This window comes from Mytilus trossulus, chromosome 6 (genome assembly GCF_036588685.1).
Source record: "Mytilus trossulus isolate FHL-02 chromosome 6, PNRI_Mtr1.1.1.hap1, whole genome shotgun sequence".
Classification (NCBI taxonomy): domain Eukaryota; kingdom Metazoa; phylum Mollusca; class Bivalvia; order Mytilida; family Mytilidae; genus Mytilus; species Mytilus trossulus.
The window spans coordinates 5,031,567-5,051,867 of NC_086378.1; the positions used below are offsets into that span (position 1 = coordinate 5,031,567).

Below are 20,301 nucleotides of genomic sequence, written 5' to 3' on the forward strand. Positions count from 1 at the left end.
TACTTCAATTTTACGGAACGGCGTCAGTATTGGCGGGCACCACACTTTTTTTGGCTCACCTGCCCAATAGGGGCGTACATCTCTAAAACCTGGGAGCAGTCAGTAAAACTAAAACATTTAGAGCAAAAGAAAAAGATGAACTTTTATACGCATCAGAAAATGTTGGTTTACTGCCTCATGGACATTTTGCATGTTCAGTTGGTTATTAGGCTATCTTGAACATTTTAATAGATAGAGATAAACTATAAACACTCAATATTGTTCGGCAAAGTAAGATCTACAAATAAGTAGAAGTGTTGATAATTGTCAATTGACCCCCAGAAAAAATGAAGTCAGTTTTCCACAATTTTTATTAATTTTTTTTTACAAAAATCTTCTCACAGAAGTTGCTGGGCCAAAAAAAAAACTTAGACTAAATCATCCTTTTGGGTATCTCGTTTTAAAATTTATCCGATGACTCCAGCCATTCGCAAAGTTGACCCTATGCCTAGAAATAGAACCGGGGAGAGGGGGTGTTAAATTGCAGTTTTTTACTTATATATATCTGAAACTAAAGCATTTCGAGCAAATCCTATGCGATTAAAATTGTTCATCAGTTCATTTTGAAAGATATATCTGACAAGATATTTTCAAACGCAACAAACAACCCTTGTTGGATTGCTGTCCCTGGTTATTTTTTATTTCAAAGAAATCCTTTTGCCGTTTTTGGTTATTATTTTGATAATTATAATACTGATTAGAGATAAAAAAAAAAAAAAAAAAAAAAAGGACGAAAGATACCAGAGGCACAGTCAAACTCATAGATTAAAAAAAAAAAAACTGACAACGCCACATGGCTAAAATATATAAAGACAAACAGACAAATAAAAGTACAGAAGACAAGACATGGAAAACTAAAGACTAAGCAACACAAACCCCACCATAAACTGTGGTGATATTAGGTGCTGCGGAAGGGTAAGCAGATCCTGCTCCACATAAATCAAATCAAAGTTTAATTCATTGTCGAGACATAGTAAACAAAGTACGTGAGCTTTTTAAATCGACATTATAATTAATTACACACAAGCAAATAACATGCAAACAACACACATATATTAATACAAAATACATACAATACAGCAGGATATTAAAAGCACATGCATGACATAAGCAAATAATATACTGTTCATGCAGATAAGATATAAAACAAGAATGTGTCCATAGTACACGGATGCCCCACTCGCACTATAATTTTCGATGTTCAGTGGACCGTGAAATTGGGTAAAAACTATAATTTGGCATTAAAATTAGAAAGATCATATCGTGGGGAACATGTGTAATAAGTTTCAAGTTGATTGAACTTCAACTTCATAAAAAACTACCTTGACCAAAAACTTGAACCTGAAGCCGGACGAACGAACGAACAGACGGACGAACGGACACATAGACCAGAAAACATAATGCCCCTCTATTTTCGTAGGTCGGGCATAAAAATAGCTATTTTTTCCATGTTGTGTCTTCTGTATTTTTATTTGTATGTTTGTCTCTTTTTATTTTTAGCCATTTTGTATGTTTGTCTCTTTTTATTTTTAGCCATTTTGTATGTTTGTCTCTTTTTATTTTTTAGCCATGTGGCGTTGTCAGTTTTTTTGTTTTTTTCAATCTATGAGTTTGACTGTCCCTCTGGTATCTTTCGTCCCTTTTTTTTTCGTTTCTCGTTGTTTTTTATATAGATAAGCCCGTTGGTTTTCCCGTTTGAATGGTTTTACACAAGTAATTTTGGGACCCTTTATAGCTTGATGTTCGGTGTGAGCCAAGGCTCCGTGTTGAAGGCCGTGCATTGACCTATAATGGTTTACTTTTTTTAAAATTGTTATTTGGATGGCCATCTTCCTATATCTATTCATATATGAAGTGGAGAGCTCTTTCCTGTATTTTTTCAATTTTTTGCGTATTTATTTCACTACAGAAATGCCAAATTACCGGACAATAATTAAAATTTGAAAGAATGAAAGAGTAGTAAGCTGTTAGACGTCCAACCTGTTTAGATATTTGCCAATACGTTTAAGAATGTTCATCACATGACCTTCTATCGCCTTCTTGATTAAAAGTTAGATTATTCCCAATAAACGTCACGCACGCTGTTCCTACAACCCCTTTGATTTAAAACAGAATCTTCAAAATTTCCTCCGCAAAACAAAATAAAATGTTAACAAACACTAACCACTATAAAAGCTAATTCAGTATATGTTTTCCTTTATGTTTTTATAGCTTTTGGTCATCTGCTTAGTAATATCTAGTATATTTGAGGATTAAAACAACAAAACTATGTGAAAAAAACGGATGTCCAACGTTACAATTTTGAACAACTGTTTTATTTCTTATGTATAGTGATCCTATTTCTTATTCTCTGATCTTCCCGAAACTTGGCAGACGCAACGAAGTGTGTCAGTTCTTGGTTAAATCAAAGCCGTCCTGCTGTCGAATTTCGTTTGACTCGGCGGCTGCTTATTAAGCTGGAATAAGAAAAAATGTCCAATGACGTTTTTCGTTGACTTAACGGCTGAAAGGTAGTTTTATAAGTAGACATAGCTAAAAATGTCTAAAAAAAATGTGAGATAATTACAACATCTACCGAAAGAACAAACATTTGCCTCATTGTTCGTGAGTTCAAAAATTGTAGATTCTATATAAACCATCTCTACACATTCGTTTTTCAAGTGGTAGCCATTTTGTCCAAGTTGATATTTCATTTGTCCAAGCAATAAATGCAGGTTTTTCATCAGTTAACTGATATTTCAACAAGTAATTTATAATTTACCAAAACAAAAGTTAGATACCCGAAAAGAACATAAAGTCTAGATTCTTTTTTTATTAACTGCATGTTTGGGTCTTACAGGAATAAAATGCTACGAAACCATTACAAAACGGTAGCCATTTTGTCCTAACGTCGAAAAACGTCGAAAAATCCAAACAAACGCTTTTATTTTGACGTTACTTACATGTACAAAAATTTGTTCCAAATGTATATTCCTAATAATTGAAACGAATCGCGTGGTGAAATTTAAAAAAAAAATGCTGGTTGTCGAAAAAAAAGTACGGTGCATGTTGTGCATGAACGGAGGTAACTAAAAGACTTATCGGAAACAGCGACAAAAACAGTTTCATTGATATAATGCAACCCCGTATTATACGCACGATTCAGGAGAAGATAGGTACATATTAGAAAAAAGCAACTTCACTTTGAAATGACTGGGAAAATAATTTTTAAGATCGGGTTATAATAAAAAAAAATAATGGTTGTATTTCGACAAGTTATGTGTCAAGCAAATTTTTAATATAACTCAATTCAAATTAATCAAGGGTAAATATGTTTTTATTTACTTGCAGAGTGTTGGATATATTTGTATTCGGGTTGAATCAAGATATGAAAAATTTACAATGACAGATAATATGCAACATGTACTATTGTATTAGCAGCCTGCGATTAAAGTTTTGTTGTGATTCATTTATTGAAAAACGTATACTTCTGTCCCATTTTTCCTTCCTTCAAGTTCATTAATTTACTTACGACAATACAACATTTTAAGGTAAATTAAGGGTAAAAATTATTTAATCGATTTCCAAAACTTGAGGTAAATAAAATCATGGTAAAAAAGTTTCAGAAAACTCTCTAAATGACGTCGTGGTGGTGTAACGTCGTGTTGTAGGAACATCGGTGCGCAACGTTATATCAATGACCTGGAACTTATCCGGATTTGCTCTCATTAAATTTTGTGAAAACCATTTTTTCACTGTCATTTTCAAGTGTTTTTAGTAACATTATTGTCGCAGTAAGACAGGATATTATCATCTGCATAATTATAAATTGTACACATGTGGCAACCGTCGTGATGCTTATGTTATTACAAAGACGTAAGTATTAATAAATGACATTTATGTATGCGGTGGCGAGTTACCCCAATTTCCCCTATATGCCATTGACAAGAAACAGATGATACCAAGAACAACAATTAAACTCATAAGTATCAAATTTATTTGTATGGAAAGACGGGAAAATAGAGATAGACCGGTCGTGATGGACTATTCTGCCACATGGACGATTGTCAAATATCATGATTAAGGCGGGACTTATATCATTTTTTATCTGAGAAAGGGAGAGGGCTGGTCAAAATACAGGGATATCAAGTTTTTTTTTCTGTATGTCATGAACGCAGGGTAAACATGTCAGGTAAATTAGAGAATATTCAACTATGTGAAAGACTTTGTCAATATTGTAATTTGAATGTGACTGAGGATGAACTCCATGTTTTGTTGGAATGTCCTCTATATGTAATTTCAAATTCAAGAACCATTTTACCTGATGATTTGTTTATGGAATATCCAAAACTAAGAATAGTTAATTCGCAAAACCTATTTATATTGATTTGTATGTAGAAAGGGGGTTAAAATTTTTATATAAATTCAAAGTGGGGGGTTCAATATTTTTTACACATGGAAATAAGTATTTCACATATTTCAAGAGACAAAATGACAATTTGTATGTGGAAAGGGGGTTAAAAAATTTATATAAAATCGGGGAAGGGGGGGGGGGGGTCAAAATTTTATACACATGGAAATAAGTATTTCACATATTTCAAGAGACAAAATGACAAGAAGAACATTACAACAGTTAAATCGAAATATATTTTTAACACCATTCATATGCAGTTTGGTAAGACATCACAAGACTTTGGTGATGTATAGGAAGCTGCATAGGTGCTTCACAATCCAAATAATCCAGTCGCTTTCATGACATGTATATTTCAATCACTTTGATCACTAAGTTAACAATTAAGCATTGCTGTCAATTTTTGTTTTAATCAGCTTAATAGTTTTAGAGAAATTATTAGTATAAATTGTATAGTAATTGAACTGTTAGCACAATATGGAAAATTAGAAATAAAAGTTTAAAAAAAACTACTCAAAGCACTGGCTTGCTCTAAACTACCTATAATAGGCTATTATTTGAACTTGGAATTATTTTTAATTATGGAATTTGCATAATTTTTTGTGCTTGAATATTTTTTATAAATTGCATATTTATTCTGTACTGTAATGTTCTGTGCTGCGCACAACACTTTCTATCACAAAGAAGATCGTTCATTTTCAATAGAATGTTCTGTGCTGCGCACAACACTTTCTATCACAAAGAAGATAGTTCATTATTAATAGAATGTACTGTGCCGCGACAACACTATCTATACACAATATTTTGTATCTAAAGTGTTATGAACAGCTCAAAACAATATAATAACAAATAAACATGGAATTTTAAAAAAATTCAAGAACAAGAAATTATGCAAATTCCATAATTAAAAATAATTCCAAGTTCAAATAATAGCCTGTTTTATATATTTATACAAATCCTTGACCTATATTCATGGAAGAGAGGCCCTAATTCAAAACATTTTCCTCCCAAATATGTTTTTGAATATTAACTCATCATAGATACTAGTATGACCGGACTATTTGGACAGTGCAATGAAATTAGTTTTTAAACAATATTTTAGTAATTCAATGTATATTTAGGTTTTGCATTTATTTTATTATTCTAGACTTTGTCGTAAATTTAGGCATAAGTGTTTAACACGGATTATGTGTCATAATCTTGGACAAAGGTCTTAAATGCATTTACTCTATTTATTTCATTATTTATTTTCTGTGACAGTTTGGACTATAATTTACAAATAAGTGTCGGACACTTATTACTCTTTTCATCTATTGTTATTTATAATTTGTCATCTGTTAATCTGCTTAATCCTTTAATTGCTTGTGCTTATATATATATATTGTTATTGTTTGTATGATACATTACATTTAGTTTGGTGTTTGTTGTTCGGTCTTGCCGGACTGCTAAAATAAAAGTTTAAGGAGCGAATCTTCCTTCTTGATTTACATTTAGTCGAATAGCCATTTCACTCGGCTATATCTGGTGTTAGGACGTACGAGCAACGGATCTTTCGGATACCTTGTTCTACTGTGAAGCTGATCCCCCAGCAAACAGAAAAATGGATTCGCAGAGAACCAGAAATTTTGGCCGAAACTGGAGATACCAGATGTCTGATAATGGAGCTACCTTTCAGACCAGAAATTCAACACAACATATGGACAACTGCCTATGTAAGTTTTGTGGAAAGACTGTGAACAATCAATTTCATTTTAGACAATGTATAGCAAAAACGTCATTTTGCTATAAGTGCAGAAGTTTTGGACATTACGCCAGAATGTGTAGTTATCACAGACAACCGGACGTGAAAGTTGTCAAAGTTAAATCGAAATCAAAATTACGCCGCGACGCAGAAAGGATGAGGATATTCAAAGAAAACAAAGCTATGTCAATATTTCCTTGTGCGGAACTTACCACTATTGAACTGATGGATTTCTTTCCCGCCTTTAATTATGATAGAGAATTCATTGATAGCGTTACACTCAGGCACGACCGAGTGCATTCAGAGAGAGTTAAATTTGAAATTAAAAGTGTGCATTATGAGAAGAAGTTCAAAGATATAAATCAAAAGCATTCCAGTGTCGTTAGCAATTTAGAAAAACTTCAAAAACAAAACGTAGATGACCAAAAAGAAATAGAAAAATTACAGGAACGCAATACGGATCTCAAAGCAGTTCATTCTCGGCTATACGATCAAAGATGTAAAGCCATCGACCAGCAATATCAATTACAGCGCGACAAAGAACGTATGTTGAATCGAATCGCCACACTAGAAGACGAACTTGACAATATTCGGAAAAATACAAGAGCAGATGATCATCCAAACCAAAACTATCGTTACAGAGGACGCTACAATCACAGAAGAAACTTTAGGAACAATTTCAGTTGAATATAATATTAAGACCCGGGACGTGTCTTCAGAGGCCGCGGGAATATATGACCGGACTATTTGGACAGTGCAATGAAATTAGTTTTTAAACAATATTTTAGTAATTCAATGTATATTTAGGTTTTGCATTTATTTTATTATTCTAGACTTTGTCGTAAATTTAGGCATAAGTGTTTAACACGGATTATGTGTCATAATCTTGGACAAAGGTCTTAAATGCATTTACTCTATTTATTTCATTATTTATTTTCTGTGACAGTTTGGACTATAATTTACAAATAAGTGTCGGACACTTATTACTCTTTTCATCTATTGTTATTTATAATTTGTCATCTGTTAATCTGCTTAATCCTTTAATTGCTTGTGCTTATATATATATATTGTTATTGTTTGTATGATACATTACATTTAGTTTGGTGTTTGTTGTTCGGTCTTGCCGGACTGCTAAAATAAAAGTTTAAGGAGCGAATCTTCCTTCTTGATTTACATTTAGTCGAATAGCCATTTCACCCGGCTATACTAGGATAAAAAAAAATAACGCCAGACGCGCGTTTCGTCTACAAACGACTCAACAGTGACGCTCGAATAAAAAAATGTTTAAAAGGCTAAATAGAGTACGAAGTTGAAGAGCACTGCAGGACCAAAAATTCCTACTGAAAAGTTTTGCCAAATACAGCTAAGGTAATCTATTCCTGAAGTTTGAACTCAATCCACTGAGAATATTTCATTTTCAATATTTTCGTGAAATAATGATATGATAAGTGTTTTGCGCGGCATGTTAAAAATTTGGCATGTTTAATAGCTAGAGGACCACGAAAAGTGGGGGGATCAAATTTTTCAAATGATTTTACTGGATCAAGGATCAAATAAAAATAGTAAAATATTATGGAGGGTGGGGAAATTTTGTATGGATGATTTCAAAATGACCAGCCCCTCCCAGGTAAAAAAAATGACTGAGAAGTCATAACAATGAATGCTTGCAGTTAGTATTCTTTATTTGGTAATTTTTAAAGATGACTTCATGGAACGTTTCGTACATTTTATTTTCCATCTGTTGATATAGATCTATACTGTGAACGTTTTAGGGAGCTACCATTTGATTTTTATAGGGGCTAGGATGAAATTTGAATAAAAAAGGCAGGACAGGATTTTGAGTCAGGATAAGCTAAGAAAAAAAAGGCAGGACCGAATAGACTGAAAAATAAAAAGGCAGGACAGAGATTACAGCTATAAAAAAAAGCAGGACAAAATGTTTCATCCTAGCCCCCCCCCCCCCCCCCCATAAAAATCAAATGGTAGCTCCCTTATGAATATATTCATAAAATATTTTAACCTATTTGAAAAAAGTAATTATCAGGTCACCGACTTACGGGTCTTCTTTTGTAGTTCGTTTTGTTTTGAAATTCGAAAAATATCTGCTCAAAACAGGAAGTTCTTCAAACGCCATTTCCCCCGCTAAGAAGAAAGGAACATGTGTTGAAATAAGAGAAATCTTTGAAATTCTCTGTTTAAATACACTCTCATTTCACAAATGTAAGAAATATTTGAATCGTTTAAATCAGCCAGCAAGTCAGGACTAAAAAATAGAGCGCAAACATGATATTTTTTATAAGAAACCTCAAAACATGAAACGATATCCCTATCAGTTTTACCAAGCGGACTGAGGCATTGGTATAAATAACTTGTACATACAACACTTTTATTAAACCATAAACGGTCTGCCGTAAAAGGCATATGAAAGTTCAAGGCATCCGGTTCAAGATACAAAGAAATATGTGCAAAACCATATGATATTGCAATTGGCCCGCTTGACCCACAGGGGCTTGTTACAATTGCCGTGTTTACTATCCATACGAACCCCTAAAAAAACACAAGGGAAGAAGCTAATTTGCGACAATGCTTCAAATTATTGTTGTAAATTTTTTCTAAGACTTTCACTTACTTTGTGACCTGGATAAATATGTTCCCAATTGAATTATCTCTCCAATGACATATATTTGTTACCTTAAGAAACCTATATAACTATTGTAATCCTTAAAACAAACTCGACATTTTTGAAATAGAACGAATCGAGGCCCTAAATTTGAAAATGAAAGAACTAAAACGACACCTATCGGAAAATATATTTTCGGCACTCTCCGGTGTTTACCATAAATGTTATGCTTTTCGGAAGTCTATGGTATTTTTGATTTCAATAATGTAAAAATTGGCGGTAATTTTTCGGAATATACTGTCTTTCATCCTTATAAATATGTAAACTCCCGAGACAGCCGAAAATATATTTTCCGGTAGATGTCGCTTTAGTACTTTCATTTTCAAATTTAGGGCCTCGACAGTCACACCATGTCTTATTGGACAGGACATTTCATGACTTAGACACAACTTACTTTGTTTTTCATTCCTTTATTTTCCTATAATTATTTAAACTAACGTTTAGAAACTAAACCTGGATGCAATACTTTTCTCTTGTATATATATTTTTTATGCAGGTCATTCATGTCTTTGCTATAGTGATGTACAATTCATAATATAAGGTATATGGTTTGCTACTGCCCCCTTCAGATTCATAGAGGGTTAGTTATATCCATACATGTACATTCATGTACAATGTAAATGTAGGTGATGCCATAGACTGAGTCCACCATGGATTTTACTAACCCTCTATGAATCTGTAGGTGGGTCATAATTGGGGTACTTTCATGGTGAATAACCTTAAAAATTCTTGCCCAATGACATTAACAGTAATCATGGTGTTTGACCATAAAATGTATACTTTCTTTCAAACGATAAAAAACATTGGCCGAGTTTGACTAATCACATTATTTTTTTCCAAAAATTACAGTAGGGTTAATTAATTGAGCCCTCTGACGAAACACGATAAAATTTTCACCAATTTCAATTTGACGCTTATGGATGTATGGTAGCCAAAAATTGACTGTTTGACACATGGCGATAAAGGACAGTACTACCCTCCTGTAGGGGGCAGTAGTAATAAACATTTATTAAATTCAAATCATTTATTTATCACTAGAATTTCTGTTTGGTACACTTTTTTAGCGATACAGGTACGAAAGAAAAATATAATTACAACTTACAAACTCATGATAAGCACTAAACTCAATATACAATATAATAACAGTTGTACATTTTCCTAATGTGTGATTACAACATATATACAGTACGCCCAGAGAGTATGTAATCACGAACTCTAATCACCGATTTCCGTGTGTAGCGGATTGACACCGCGAATCACGGATTATACTCCCAATTTCCTCCAAAGATTCCCTCCCAACACAGCGTGGCTGTTAATTGGTTTATTGCCCATCGTATGAACTGAAAATTAATGACGCGTGACAACATCATCGGATTAGCCAGATTTATTACCTTTGTACATTTAATCGATTTTGATTGCACCTGTGTTTTTTAAAATACGGTATTTAAATGTCCTTTCATTGTGAGATAAAAGTGTGACATTTTTATTTAAAACAAGATAATTATTTTTGTATGTTTATGCCCATGTCATTGTCTTATGACAGGCAACGTATAAAAATATGAATAAAACACTTATTTTGTATTTTCATTATAGTCCGATCCAGTCATAATTTTTGTTTTTTCAACAAAGATGATTTTACCACAATCAGAACCTTTTATGACCTACTCAGTGAGCAATATTCGGTTCATTAATAGTTCAATATTATATAATTAATATCAACTGGCTTAAATCAAAATGATGTTTTTACGGTTATATGTATGAGCAATATTCGGTTCATTAATAGTTCAATATTATATAATTAATATCAACTGGCTTAAAACAGAATGATGTTTTTACGGTTATATGTTCAATCTAAATTAAACCCAAGAGTTAATTTATCTGATCAACAAGTGAACTCTGTTTAATACTTTCAATTTATTTTGAAATGTAAAATATAATGTTTCACTACCTCGGTAGATTACCGACTTGAATTATTTGAATTTAAAAAAGAAACTATAAAGTGACAAATACATTTGTAGTTTTGTATGTATGCAATGTGGCAGCCCTATATTCATAAATACTGAGATACATTCGCAGCCTAGACACAACACAATAATCACAACCTTATTTATTTATATGGAAAAAAAAATCATGTGTTTTTTTTATCCGAAATGATCTGTTATTGATCTTTAATTATTTAAAATAAAATTGGATTAGCGCAATCCGTCCGTATTTTACTGCTTGTTAAAAGCCTCGGCGAAATATAAAAAGAAGTATTTCAACAATTTATAAAATAGAATATAAAAATGAAATTATATCGTATTTCAAGAAAGAAATATGTAAAAAAAAAATGTGGATCGGATTTTTACGATATCGACAAATTTTCACAAAGGATCTCTACCAACGCCCATTAGGAACTGAACGACATGCATCCTGTTTTCATCTACCATTAATATATAGTGTTGACTATGGACGTATAAATAATGTCCGGTTTTATGTCCTCTGTTGACTGAGAAACGTAAAAATAAAAGACTGATGTTGGTTTATTCAGAAAAGGAATATAATTTAGAATCCGGTTAATCAATTGTAAAAGGACCTTCTAGAGCCTCAATCTTAACGCACACACATGTATGTCAATTTTATACAAAGCAAGTTTAAACCTTGAATGAACTTTCCCACGGTTATCCAGAAAGGTCACCTGAGTTTACTGTTACATGATACTATTTCCCGCCAAATAAAAATCTCGTGGACAAAATTGATGTCACTATTTTTAGCATTCAATATTGTGAGCAAAGTCAAGTTCAAGTTCAACTACGCACTGTTGACCACTGAGATGTGTATATTCTTCCCACGGCAATTAATTGCTTTAAAAATATTTAAAGATCACTCTTCTAAATACAACACAAAAGTTTACATTCATTGTGCGTAAATGAATATTATGGAATGACAAGTTGATGCAGCTATAGAAGTAATCCTGTTGTAGCCGAAATGTATTATTTATCCTAAAAGTAGTGCTAACAAACCGTGAATAGAAAATGCCGTAGACTTATTAAGCATAAGGAATGGTTAATAGTATTTTCTTTTTTTCTTGCATATTGCATATACAAGTTTTAAAACGTTATTTTCTTTCTTTCTCACATTTTATACCTTCAGCGTTAATTTCCGTTTATTTTCACGCAAGTATGTCTCTTTTCGTAACTTAAGTTATATAAATTACAGAGATCATAATCAAGTATAGATTTTTTTTTATAAAACTTTAATGCAATTGTAAGCATTAACAACAACCTTTTGCTTTTTAAAACTTTTATTTTGTAATTGTAAAATGGAAATTGCGTAGACTTATTAGCATAACAGATAGTGAATAATATTTTCTTTTTTACTTGTATAAACAATTTTGAGACCTGTAATTTTTCTGAACACTGCCTTAATTTATTCAGCGTTAGTCTCTGTTTATTGTTACACAATTATATCTCTTTTAGTAAATTAAATATTTATTAACTGATAAAAAACGGAAGTCAAAATCAAATATAGTTTGTTTTTAAAACTTGATTTAAATGTACAGAGTCAGTGCAATTAAAAGAATTAACAACTATGTTTTTATTTTTATTTAATCTTTCAATTGTTTCAAGCAATCAGATATATACTGATAATCAATAGACAGGAAATGCAATTGTTTAATTACATAAGAAATCTCGCATACCTTGACTGTCGCTTGCCGGCATAGATCAGAAGGATTAGGGCAATTAATTACCTGGTGTGACACCGTGTCACTCCAGACTGGGAGAGATGTCGCTAATACAATAAACAAAAGGTAACGGATTTACGCGAAAGTCGGAGGGAATACTCCCAAATTTCTCCGAGAATTTAGGGAGTGATGTCGGAGTTTCCTGGTGTAACACCAGGAAAAAACTCGGTGTATGGAGTATGGGATGGCTTTCGCAAAAACTGTACTGTACATGTACATGTAATGTTTATGCATGAGTATTTATATTATAATTGATAATATTATTTTTGCACAAATTTCATAGACTTAAACCTCTAACATGTCTAAAGTAAGTTATATTGTCAAATGAAAAAAAAAATAACTGTAAATCTCATGTTTTAATAATGAATACTATGGAACATGACTTGAGTAAGAAATTACTGTATCATTTACTGTAAATTTCAATTGTAAGTGATTACAACATATGTACAATGTGCATGTAATGTTTTTGCATGAGTTTAATCATAATAATTTTATTGCTTTACAGACTTATACCTCAAAAATTGTCATCATGATGCCCAGAATGAGAATGCCGGTTCGTCATATGGGACCCCGTGGCATGCGTCCGAGAGGTCCACGTCCTGTCCCCCCACCAGGAATCAGACAAATGAGAGCTCCAGGAGCACCACCAATGCGTCCACGTTTAGCCCCACCACCTCAGCCAGTACCAGCTCCATCTATGACAGGAAATGCTACAAATGATCCATCGACAGCTAACAAAAGGGTATTTGTTGGAAACCTTAACACAATAGCAATCAGCAAAGAAGAAGTGGAGAGAATATTTAGCATGTATGGCATTATAACTGGCATATCAATGCATAAAGGTTATGCTTTTGTGCAGTTTGCTTATGAACATGAAGCTCGAGTAGCGTGTGGAAGTGAAGATAATAAGACATATGCAGGACAAAAGTTAGGTATGTTGAATGAAGACAGAATAACTGCAAATCTCATGTTTTAATATTGAATACAATGGAACTTAGACTTTAAGTAAAAGATTACTGTACCAACTACTGTCAATGCAGAATGCAGTAATTGCTTCAGATGGTTTATTGTTTGAATCACTGTAAAGACTTTGTTTGATCAAAAACCTTTATAAAAATATGGCAAAAAATGCATACATTTATTTCTGAAATACTATTTCTGATAGAACATTAGTACATATGACATACAGATCATATTATCAGATAATAAATATATAATTATACCCCCGCTTTAAATTATACCCCGCTTTAAAAAAGGGGGGGTATACTGTTTTACCTCTGTCTGTCAGTCCGTCCGTCCATCAGTCCGTCAGTCAGTCCGTCCGTCCCACAAAACTTTCGTCACATTTTTCTCAGGAACCACACATCCACCCTTTCTATAATTTAATATCAACATTTATATATGTCAGCCATACCGTGTGATGCGTTTTCAGATTCATCACTTGACAACTTCCTGTTTACCGACAACACTTGTATGATTTTACACATGATAACCAAATTGAAAATTTTCGTCACATTTTTCTCAGGAACTACAATACAAGGATTTCTGAAATTTGGTTTCAGGATTTATATAAGTCAGCTTTACTGTGTGATGCGTTTTCAGATTCATCACTCGACAACTTCCTGTTTACTGAACACTTGTATGATTTTACACATGATAGCCAAGTTGAAAATTTTCGTCACATTTTTCTCAGGAACTACAATACAAGGATTTCTGAAATTTGGTTTCACGATTTATATAAGTCAGCTTTACCGTGTGATGCGTTTTCAGATTCATCACTTGACAACTTCCTGTTTACCGAACACTTGTATGATTTTACACATGATAGCCAAGTTGAAAATTTTCGTCACATTTTTCTCAGGAACTACAATACTTCTGAAATTTGGTGTCAGGATTTATATAAGTCAGCTATACCGTGTGATGCATTTTCAGATTCATCACTCGACAACTTCCTGTTTACCGAACACTTGCATATTTTTACACTATTAATATTATCCACTTGCGGCGGGGTATCATCAGTGAGCAGTAGCTCGCAGTTTCACTTGTTTTACATGTAAAACCTTCAAGAATGATCAGACTGCCATAAGTACAGGAAATGCAGCATTTCTGAAATTCTTGACTAATCCACCTATCTTGTGTAAGAGAATGCTAAGTTATGAGATTAGTGATTAATCCTAAAAACAAGACCCAGAGGATAGTGTTGTCCCAGGAAATTTTTAATTGAAACCTAGGTTGGAAGAAATTTTAAATAGTACAATGTATCTAGTAGCAAAAACTAATAGCATCAGGGTTACCCAAATTTATTAATAAACCTTTAATGAGTAAGAAAGGAAAGATGCAACGGAAATTGGTTGTATTGCATATTAAAAATATATATGTATATAAATTTGTTTATGAATAACATATATACAATTAATTGAAAATGTTTCTTATTTTGTAGATTGCAATATTGCTTCAGAACCAAAAAATAAAGGTGCAGTAAATCTAGGTGTTAAAAGGTACTTATCTTTTATGTCTTTAATAGACCAGGAAAGGTTGAATATTCACTTAAAGCAAAGCAATAATGACATTTTATGAAAAAAATCCTTGTACAGATGTCAGACACATTGTTCAGTTTAAAAATGTCAATGCAATAAATTTCATTCTTGAAAAAAACCCAGCATAATTTATCACATTATTTTGAAACAAATTGTAAATAAAATATTTAATTTTACAGACCTGCAGTAGCCTTACAGACAGTGAAAATGGGAGGCCCTGGACTATCTGTAGGACCTCCAGCTATGAAGAAAATAAGACAAGATTCCATACCCACAATAAAACGTACCTTAGTAGACCTCACAGGAAATGCAGCTAGTATAGAGACAAAAAAGACTATCACACCAATCACAGCTAACTCAGCATTAAGGAAAGGTAAGGAGATTAACTAAGAATCAATATCAACCTCTGCTATTAAATTGACAGTACAAAAAAAGGTGAAAAAACATCAACCATAGTTATTTAATTAAACAAAAGATAGGTTAAAGTGACAAAAAATGCACAAGACATGGTTATCTTAGAAATAAGAACAGTTACAGTAGGCAAGACACACTTTCATAGCAGGATCAAATACATTGTCTCTGTTTTATGTACACTTTGGATTTTTGATTAACAGTGTGTGAATACACAAGATGTGATATAGGTTAGAAAGTTGATAAATAGTTTGTTTAAGTGATTACTTATTATTTCTGTTTTATGTAGACTAGAGTGTTGATGCAATTGCAAATTAAAAAATTGTATTACTTCATCTAGAAGAAATAAAGAATGGTTGTATGAAAACCCAATTTTTAAAGCTACATGTACATGACATAAAGATGTACAATATGTTTTTAGTTGTCACTAAAGATGTACTGATTTGTGGAAATTGCAAGACAAGTTTCATGAGTTTACACAGTTTGGCACAGCACAAGAAAGTTCCCTGTAAATTACGGTTTGCCTGTAAATGCCAGAACGCTCCTGTTCCAGAACCTGGTAAGTTTATAAACTTTTATGATCCTAAAATTTGATTAATTGCAAAAAAATATTTTAGAGTTCAATTCTGTATTGCCAATGAGAATTTAATGAATAATTACACCTTGTATAAGAATGCTAGATTTTAATTAGTTGTTAGCCAGTTTTCACATGTTCTAATCTATTTTCCTGATTTCATACAAATTTGCCTGTTTTTCACCATCGCATGTGAATATGCCTCAAATTCCACTCTCTGTCATGGTATTTGCAATTTTGGATATTCCTTTTTGCCAAAATGATTCAAAATCCTTCTCACTCTATCCTGATGATTAAGACAACATGGTTAAGCAATTATTGATTAAATTTGACTGAAAACTGTTAACATAAATGTCAGACAACACAGCACCAATCTAATAATATACATATATATATATATCAAAAGACATTGATACAAAGAAAGGTTTAATGATTAAATAACAAGAACTTTTACACATACTGTTAAAGCAGAAATTTTCATGGAGGATTTAAAGGGAAACTTCGCCAAAAAATCAAAAATTGATATTATGTTCATTCTGTATAAAAATGCTCAAATTCATAGATATTAAAGTTTTATTCCGCTAGATAGGTGATCACTATCGATTTTAAATTTAGAGTATCAATTCTCTGCTATCCGCCATTTTGTCTTCTTTCCCGATTAATGAAATGATATGTCTATAAACCGCAAAGAAACAAAACTACAGTAACCGATGTAGTCGTAATTGCGTGTCGATATCTTGTCAATCGTACGGTTGTTTTATCTGACTAACTAACTTGATACAGAAAATATTCTTTAAATTACCATGGTCTGTTGTTTTTAAACTTGATATTGGAATTAGGTGAAAAGTCAAAGTTGAAATCATAAATAAGTGTTCCGTGAAAATTGGTTTCGAAAATCTAATTTGTTCATAATTCTTTAAAGTAATAAACTGTTTTCAAATAAATTTTGATCTTCCCTCTTCTAATTACCAGCATGGCTAAAGGTATTACTTCCAAAGGTATTGTGAGGGGTGTGAGGTGACACGTCCAGGTATTCAAGCGATTTCCTGTCGGGCTTGCAAGTTCACGCATCGTTTCACTTCTGCAGGTATTGATCAGTGTACACGGCTGATAACTTTTAACTTTCCATTTTGAACTATCAGATGCTCTGTCTTACTTGTCATTACCAAACTCATACGCTTGTTTATAAATAGCATTTCTGGTGTAAAGAATATTATTCATAAAAATATAAATAATACCCAAAAAATAAGATTTGATGAAATTAAAATCTATTTAGATATTTTTTCCAAGGGTGAATTTGGGAAAATGTAATATATACTCATTGTCAAAAGTGAAGGACAGATTGGAACATACCAGAAATATTGATTTAAAAAAATGTACGCACTTGCCGACGATTCGTTTATACGACTGGATAGAAAGTTACGGAACTATAGCACAATTTAAAATATATACATATGCATGTATACATTGAACATAAGAAAAATATTTTGAATAAATAGGAGTAAAAGTGTTGTAAATAGACTAGTCCATGTATGCCAACAGTATGTAATCATCGAATGTCGATAGACTATTGTATACCAGAAGAAGAAGAGAACGAATTTGATTTAAATACAGGTCGATGTATAACTTTTGCTTTGGTTCATTGAAGTTGTGGACATAGTTAAATCACAGATTTATATTTCAATAAGATTGTTCTCGAACAGAGGAAGGAATTCGTCATCACAATTGTTATATATGCCACTGGACAAACACTAATTATCCCGAAGGGATGTGAATATTTTGCTGGGAAACTTGAGTATCGAAGTTTCAAATTAATTTCGGGATTTTTTTTTTTTCTTGGTATTCAATAACAGAAAAAAGAATAAATTACTTGTCTGCTAAATAGGGGTATTCTTGTCAGATGAAAGACTTTTAGTTATATTTAAAAAATAGGGAAATATGACATTAAATTGGTTCTGTCTTTTTTTTTAAACATCGTTAAAAAGATGTGTGTCTAAGGTGAACGCCACAAGAACCCTGTAATACTAGTACGAGAGTAAAGAATGTTAACATTCCTTCTCAATAATATGGTTGTATTGGAAATCTTTTCATACAGATTGACAACTCATTGTCCGATATGCATGTAATATTTGCCACATGACGCCCATAGTTCTTTCTACCATCATCGTCTTATTCTTTGATATTGCTGTCAACATCGATGGTTCACACCCAAACAAAATGGGAGTAATGGACCTTCAGAGCTTCTCCGTGTTATACACTTGTGAAATATATAGACGAAATTTCTGTATTGAAATGAATATACATCTCACAAACAGGATTTTCAAATAACGATTTTGAGTAATCACCTTACAAACCAATATAAAAGTATGGCAAGATATAACCATGAAGGAATTTAGTTTTTGTCAGACACAAGAACTCATCACTATCTTAAACGTATACGTATATATGCATACAATTTCAAATATCAAGAACAAGCGGTCGATGTCGATAGTCCGTTTTCTAACTGTTTGAGTTAGACATGTCACTTGTTCATTCTTGAAAGCCTTCATATTCCCCATCTAACGATGGGAACTGTTTCTGATTGTGTTTGACTATAAATGCTTGTATGGTAATTCTGTCGTTTATCTGTACAAGCGGTTGAATTTCCTCTCCTTTCCCAACAAATAAAACAAACAAAACGCTACTAGTCTGCTTTCTCTGGAGCTCATCCTCAATGGCTCTCATACGTCAGGAAACTTACATGTATACTAATAATGATTGTTTCAAGAACAACGATGTATGGACGAACTATTCTAAATTCGTCAATATCAGTTATGCAGGACTAAAATATAACTTTTATTACAACTACTGTATTACTTATTTGGGTTAATGACGGCTATCATGTTCAACATTACACAAATATTATTATAGAATTAAAAAAAAAATCCTCAAAAATCCTTAAAAAAAATAATGCCTTACCTTAGATAATTGGTATTTTTTCACAAAAAGTTCGTGTAAATGATTGTCAAATGATTCAATTATCTAACAATAAAATGTTAAAAAGAAACTAAAAAAAAAAATCATGTATGTTGTATTTTTTTGTCAATTAAAAACTTTAAAATTGCAATAGTTTTATTAGCATTTAAACACAGCCAGATTTGAATACAAGTTAAGAAATTCCGGTAAAGTCAATGATATCAAACAGATGTACAATGGTGTATCAAATTGGGTAATATTGCATTTAGTTTTTATTAAAGATTAAAACTACTATTTTTTACTTAATATTTGAATCTTTACGCCAATTGCTGCTAAGAAAGTAATCAAAAATTGTTTCCTTTTATTTTTATACATTTTCGGAATTACGAATCTGAATTTTATTTTCAATTAATTTACACAATTTAATTATTGAATCTTTATTCTCATCGTGTATTAAATCTTAGTGTATTAACATCGTGACATCATACTCTTTCTAATCCTTTCTGTTTATCCTTTCCAAATAACAACATTAATACCTGTGTACGCTTGAACTCACACCTGCGGCTAAATAGCTACAAGGTAAACGAATTGACCTCAAGCCGAGAAATATACAGTGACCTTTACAAAATAATATACACACTCTGCTCACACATTAGTTGCATTGAAATGATTATCAAAACAATAACGGTAAATAGAACTGAAATATTTTCAGTTCAATATCAGTAAAAATGTTCAATAAATATTTTATGAATAAAATCTCAACAATAATTAATTAAGTTTATTCAAAAACATTTACTAGAGATAATTTTATAGGAGTTTAATTCAATCAATACAAAACGATATATGCATATTCATTTTCGTTCATTCTTATATTGTGGTTAATAACCACGACCATTCGTCAGCTGTGCGCTTTTAATTACGTATATTGTCGATAAGCTATAAGAGTTAAACAGATTTTATTTTTTCCCAGAATTCAATAAATCGGACTAATACGTCACAACCCACTCGAGAATTCAACCAAAAAGTTACAAATACTTGATTTTCTCCGTTATTAGAAGGAATATAAATTTAAAACTTTGCAAATGTGTTTTTTATGTTAAGATGAACATAATTAGATGATAAGTAAAAAATCGCGGAATTTCCCTTTAATTTCGTTTATTTTGTGGAAAGAATATATCCACCTAATTGTAAGGCAAACAAAGATTTAACCTTCATATAAAATCACTTCCATTTAATGGAAACAAAGAAAT

The 20,301-nt window shown here is 32.0% G+C and overlaps 1 protein-coding gene across 4 annotated transcripts in view; it reads left to right on the plus strand.

Annotated features, from left to right (window-relative positions):
- The first annotated feature begins 8,272 nt into the window (after positions 1–8,272).
- Positions 8,273–20,301, plus strand: part of LOC134720636 (uncharacterized) — a 30,546-nt gene continuing 18,517 nt past the window's right edge. For all 4 annotated transcript variants that reach the window (XM_063583004.1, XM_063583007.1, XM_063583006.1 and 1 more), the window contains exons 1-5: positions 8,273–8,390; positions 13,080–13,506; positions 15,015–15,072; positions 15,291–15,484; positions 15,944–16,081. In XM_063583004.1, coding sequence (XP_063439074.1) covers positions 13,104–13,506; positions 15,015–15,072; positions 15,291–15,484; positions 15,944–16,081 — 793 coding nt within the window. In that variant the 5' untranslated portion in view covers positions 8,273–8,390; positions 13,080–13,103. The remainder of the gene's footprint in view (positions 8,391–13,079; positions 13,507–15,014; positions 15,073–15,290; positions 15,485–15,943; positions 16,082–20,301) is intronic.